We start from the raw sequence: 6328 nt of genomic DNA on the forward strand, positions 1-6328 counted from the left end.
TGTTCTAAGTATTTCAATAAAACTTCTCTTCTTCGTTTATCAAATTAATGTATAAATAATTGAAGTTGTTCTTTAGTAATTCATCAATAATGTCATTAAAAATAAAATCACTTGAATTAAATACTTTACCAAAACACAAAAAAGAGAGGAAACTTTTGTTTACTTTCGTTTTTGTTTACCATTTTAATCTTACGTAAAAGTTGATGATTTAGTTGAAAACCGAATTAATATATGAGGGTTTTATTTTTATTTTTTATTTTTTATTTTTATCTTTGTTTGAATTTGATATCTCGAATAGAAAATTAATAAAAATTGACCTTTGGTCAACTTGGCATGCACAATGATGCTCCAATTGGTGCTTTAGGAATCTGCCTCCACAGTGGAAACTGATTTCTGAAGCTAATCTCTGCCTGAACAGAAAAAGCACTAACAGACCACTAATAACTAATAATTGATTTCCTTCTAGTCAACAACGACTTTCAAAATATTTATAGACGTTAATAGTCTGACAAAATTACCATGGCGGCTTAGAATAAAAAACCAAGCACTAAAATCCTAACCTGTTCCGTAAAAATTTTCCCCGTACATAAACCGCAGAAATCTTTTCATACACTAAGATTGCACAAGCGAGTTCCACATTCCACAAACTTCTAATATGCGTCCCCAATTCGATTTCGTCCCATGCCTCTCCGATTGTCACGACCCCGATCACCATACATATCACGACGGTAGTCTTTAGGAGGTGGAGCAGCCCTAATAGGAGATCTGCTCCTCTCTCGCACATCACGTGACCATCGCCCACCATGAGGAGGAAGCGGTGGAACCGGAGGTGAGGGTAGCCGCCTTTCGTACCCTTTCCTTTCATTGAAGAAGTTATCTCTTCCACGGTCTCTATGGCCCCAATCCATGGGTGGAATTGGCTTGTTCCTCCCCCTGTAGTCATCTTCTGGGTATTCCAGCCTATCTCTCCGCATGTGATCAGAAAACCGGCCTTCATGTCGAGGAGGTGGCAGAACACCAGGCCCAAAATCTCTAGGTCCATCCCTGGCCCAACCCCGAGGAGGGGACCTATAGCCATTCACAGTCCTGCCAGGGGAAATAGCTATAGGAGGCCCAGGGAATCGCCGAGGGGGAGGAGGTGGAGGTGGAGGACCAGGGTAGCCCCTCCTCGGACTACCACCAGGGGCGTAGCGGAACCTCTTACAGTTGTTACAGTACTCACGCCTAGCAAAGTTCAAGTTGGCACACCTGGGAAATCAAAAAGATAACGTGAGTGCTGAAAGAATGAACGAGCTTAGATGCTTCGAAGTTGCATAAACTTACAAAGATGATGATGATGATGATCACCTAAATTGAAGCTTTGCTAAATATATACAGCAAAATGAATTCTTTCCCGTGCTACAAGGTAAACAAGGTAATCGGAAAACAGGGTTAACCATAACTGGTGGGAGAAAAATTAAATCCAGAGTCTTACGACAAAATTTCAAAACCTATGTAGTGACGACATAGTGGTTCTCTACTTCAGAAGTCCATCAATAATGATTATCATTTCTTTGTTATAAAGAACCACAAATAAAAAAACCAAAGAAAACCAAGATTATGAACAAGCTATATAACTGAAAGAGTGCGTAAATATTTAACGATTTAATAAAAAATGGAAAAGAAAAAGAAATATTAAAGTACGATAATTAATTAATGAACTTACAAAGGATCTGGGCAGATCCAGTCTCCTTCCCTTGGTCGAACATTTGGATTATTTCTACCCACCCCAGGCCCCGGACCAAATCCAGGTCCATCAAAAGCTCTACCAGGTGGTCTGCCAACAACACCCCTTCCTCGAACATAAGGGGGAGAAGGCTCTCTATATCTACCAGTGTCCCTCCTGCTACCAACTTCACGGCTGCGTGAAGTACCACCAGCATGATCAAAACTGGATCCATGGCGATGATCTGCATCCCTACGCCGCACAGGAGATGCAGAACCTGCACGAGTTCTATATCCTGGAGGGGGCAAAAAAAAAAAGGAGCCCGTGAAACTTTATGGATAAGCAAACCCCAAAAAAGAATAACAAGTGGACGCATATGTATTTATGATGATTGAAGATCAGCAAACCCAAGAAACTGTCGACAACCCAATCCAATTAGTTTGAAAAGTGCAGTTTACCCTCATGCTGAGCATTTTCTCATTATTGATAGCAACAAAATGTAAAGACGACCAATGAATATAGCCAAAAGTTGACATCATATTGCCGTTATTACTTCTCGACCCCTAGTCCACCTTACCATTGAACATAAATTTTGTGACGAGCAAGTCAACGGTGGTTACTTGTACTTACCATGCATGCAGTACCCAAGAATCCATATTTCCTACATTCAAGTGCCAATCCATCTATCTTGTGAACCATTTGCGTTTAATGATATAATCTAACCTAAATTCCTCTGAACCCAAACCATGGATCTGGAGCAACCAAATTTAGTACAGGGAGCTAGTAATTAGGAAGTGAACTTATCCATATATGAGTACTGCAGCTAAAAAGATGAACATATTTATAGTGAATAACAACCAACATAGAAACCAAAACCCCATTACTATTTATTCCAAAACCTTCAGCTGAGCCACACCTTCAAATAAGGAGAAACACGAAAAAGAGGATCAACTGCAAAGAAGCACCGAAAGTAGACCCACTACCCAAATAATTCAAATCATCCACTTGTTTTGAGTAGCCACGAGGCATTTTGTTACAAACCAGACACCGGATAAAACATCACTTAAAGCAATCACATATTCCGACCCAACCAAGCACATAATTGCTCAACAAATGCGTGGAGAGAGGTTGTTGGAGTGTGCTGATCACGCTTTGCCATCAATAAAATCTTCTACAGCTTAAGATACAATCAAATAAAGAGAAGAATAATAACCCACATAAAACAATGACCCGAGAGCTCAAGAGATCTCCAGCAACACTCTGTACCAACTCTTCACCCATGAAACATGGATTACAAAACAATTTACAACATATTAACAGAAATCCCTCAGTTTTGGAATCGACCACACTCCAAAACACAGAATTCCAAATTACTATCTCTAAAGCAATCAAAGTCAACCTTATTGACAATTACAAATGAAAAAAAGAAAGAGAAAAGAACAAAAAATGTGGGCACCCCAATCAAACCATTTAATATTGTAAAAAGCAATTCCAATCCACATATTGGCAAGGAGGGAGCTAAAACTTTATCGGTTACCGCAGGAGATGTAATCATGTTCCATTACACAATGAACCACGGCGATCTGAAAGACATAGTGCCACCGTCCACCAGCATTTATAATCCTTCATGACGAATTGTCAACTTAGTAAAGACATGCCCGTCAGAATTCAACCACACCAAATTTTCCAATATATTGCACTGAAACCTCAGTATAACAAGGATTACCCAAAAGACGATCAAAACCGTGCTAACTAAAGGAGCGAATTCCAGCAGTTTTATAGACCATGCCATGTATCCGTATCAGAATCCTTGAGAGAAAATTCCTCCTAAACTGGAAATCTACATCTTTCCCATCAAAAACCTCTTATTCATTTAAGAGAAAGTCAAATTCATTTTTCCCACTATAATAACCCATTCACAAAGCAACGGCTTTGCACCAAAGTGAGATAGAAGAACACGTTTAGGATGCCGCATTCCATGGATTCACACAGCATGCACAATATTCGTTGTCAGAATACCCCCACAAACATATTAACCCAAATAAAAAAAACAATTTCATCCAGACCCTGATCCCAAACTGCACTGACACCAACATGCCTTCATCAAGACCCAAGTTCTTGCAGGCAACATTCAAAGCTGTAACAGACAACAGCAAAATTTATTCACGGTTTGACACTCCATAAGGGGCAGTAGATCCAAATGCTTGTTATTCAACATAAGCAACAGAAAACAGGTTGAACAACTAGCAGAACTCATAGGATAATATCATACTTAATTGGCTATACAAGTCACTTGCTAGCATTCTGAGAAAGAATCATAATAATGGTTCATTAACAATTCAAATGCCTGAATTGGAGAAAACCTGGGTTATGGATGCCACTGTTTCAAATTTCAAATAACATTTACGATTGTAACAACTAGTTGATTTTATATTACACTAGCAAGGCAGCGGAACTTCTGCTCAATGGAATGACAAATACTTACAAAAAGAACCCTAAAAAGTTTGGCTTGCAGCACAAACCTTCTAACCTTGTATAACAAGAAGGCTGGATTTAGGAAGGTAAAAAAAAAAGGGCTTAGAGAAGGCTTCCTAATACCTGAAAGATCATAAAAATTGCTGCAAATTTCATAACGACAATTTTGGCACATAAATGATATATGTAGCTATTTTCATAATCTTAACCAATCATAAGTGAAATAGTAAATCAGAAACAGTAATTATTCCCGAAATAAAAAACTTAAAACGCAGCGCCTGCGAATCAGATCTATAAATCTAGATCACATTCTTTCCGATAATCATCAGAACTTTGAGATACAAAATTAGAAAATTAACCTTCGCGATTGTAAGTTAGATAAAATTAAACAGTGAGCAGAAACGAAGATAATAATTTATATGACACATAAAGAAAAAACGAACCAGGATCGTCGGGATACCGATCCGACCGATAGTAGGAAGGCGGCTCACGGCGAACTTCACCGGGTTCGTAGTCGCTGCCAGCGCCACCACGGCCACCGTCACCAGCTCCGTCGCTGACGGAGGGACGTACGACCAGGCTGCTAAGCAGCGGCTGATGATGCGATGCCGTTTGGTCCTTATCTCTCGAACCCATGTATTCGGATTCTCTCTCTCCTCTCTCTCTCTCTCTCTCTCTCTCTCTCTCTCTCTCTCCTGTCCCAACCAGCTCGAAGAGGGCGTGTCTATTGCCGAGATTTCAATTGCATACGGAGGGGCACATTACGAAAACCCTAGAGCTTACCGGTACATTTTGACGGGTCAAATTACAGAATAGGACATGGTATTATTTGATTTTTACGAGAGTTGTCTAAAAATCATGTAATAAATTTATCATTTACAAGGCAGCTGGTGAGTCACTCCTTGCTGACCCAAAATTAGAGCCAGATTGATAATATTATAATGTCTAAAATAGTTAGTTGTATTGTAAAAATAATTAATTGTAAAAAAATTAATTATGTGTTTAGTAAATATTATTATTAAATAATTATTAGAATATCAATGACGAAAATAAACATAACATCAAGTGAAATTTACTTCAATGTATAAATGTGTATCTTTAATATTTTAATTATATATAGAGAGAGTTCATAACTTTAAAAATAATATTTTTACTTTATTAATTTTTTATCTCATATCAGTTCATAATAATAAAATAATAATAATCACTTCTTCCATCAAATAACACTAATTTTATATAATCAAAGTTTAATTAATGAGATGGTCCTTTGAAAACCATAAAAAAATGTATATTGATGAAGTTCACATTAAATTTTATTGAATATTTATAAATTAAATAATAAAGTAATGAAGCACATACCAACATAAGTGGTGATTTTATAGCAAAGATACCTGCATATTAGAAAGAAATTTTGATGGAATTCAAAATATAGGAATAAGAAGGATTAGGGTAAAGAGTGTGAAGGAAAAAATAAATTAAAATAATAATTATCTTAGATTTTTTTTTAATTGACTAGTTTATGTAAAGGAAAAGGCTATTTTTCCCGAATCGAGCCCTAACTCAAGTCTCGAATTGAAACTCACCGTTTTGATTAAAATGAAAACGCGTCGTTTCACAACAAAATCAAAAACGGTTCGTTTTACTTGTCAAATATTTCCCCTTCCCTTCATCCTTTTCCCTTTACTTCATCGTTTCCCTTCCTTGTCTCTTTTTCATGTGAGCTTGCTCACATCAAGCTGAAATCATCATCTTCTTCAAAGATGCCAAGATCCTTGCTTCTCTGCAAAAAAAAACCCTAATCCCTCCCTCTCATCACAAGTCTCTTTCTTCATCTTCTTCGCAAACCCTTCTCTACTCTCACATTGACCTCCTCCTCAGCCATTTTCTTTCCTATTACGACGCATTAGACAACGCGGCCACCCAGAAAAACCTACCCGAGCTTCTCTTCCGGTCTTGGCGCAATAGTCTTGAAATCCCTCTTTCATGACGTGGAGTAATTTGTCCAAGAATTTTATGTCACAGATTGAGCAAATTGAAGGTGGGTTGAGGCTGATGGTGTGGGCGTTGATTGGTAGAATCAAGAAGGTGCAAAGTGAGGATAGTAGAGGATTGGATGGCTTTTGAGGGACAGAGTGATGAGGGACTCAA

General features: G+C 38.0%; 1 protein-coding gene across 4 annotated transcripts; it reads right to left on the minus strand.

The window, feature by feature from the left end:
* Nucleotides 1-427: 427 nt before the first annotated feature.
* On the minus strand, nt 428-5085 carry LOC18055964 (transcription initiation factor TFIID subunit 15). 4 transcript variants are annotated; one of them, XM_024177447.1, is made up of 5 exons: nt 4861-4998; nt 4624-4825; nt 1706-2000; nt 1348-1398; nt 428-1248 (listed from the first exon to the last, which is right to left on the minus strand). In XM_024177447.1, the coding sequence occupies exons 2-5, from the start codon at nt 4814-4816 to the stop codon at nt 651-653; spliced, it is 1137 nt and encodes a 378-aa protein (XP_024033215.1). In that variant the 5' UTR covers nt 4817-4825; nt 4861-4998; the 3' UTR covers nt 428-650. The 4 variants fall into 4 exon arrangements, 3 of the variants coding, with proteins under 3 accessions (XP_024033215.1, XP_024033216.1, XP_006451191.1); XM_024177448.1 differs by lacking the exon at nt 4861-4998 and adding an exon at nt 2336-3842 and having other exon boundaries at nt 4624-4707; XM_006451128.2 differs by lacking the exon at nt 1348-1398 and having other exon boundaries at nt 4624-5085.
* Between the last annotated feature and the right edge of the window lie 1243 nt (nt 5086-6328).

Source organism: Citrus clementina, unplaced genomic scaffold (assembly GCF_000493195.1).
Source record: "Citrus clementina cultivar Clemenules unplaced genomic scaffold, Citrus_clementina_v1.0 scaffold_1, whole genome shotgun sequence".
Lineage (NCBI taxonomy): Eukaryota > Viridiplantae > Streptophyta > Magnoliopsida > Sapindales > Rutaceae > Citrus > Citrus x clementina.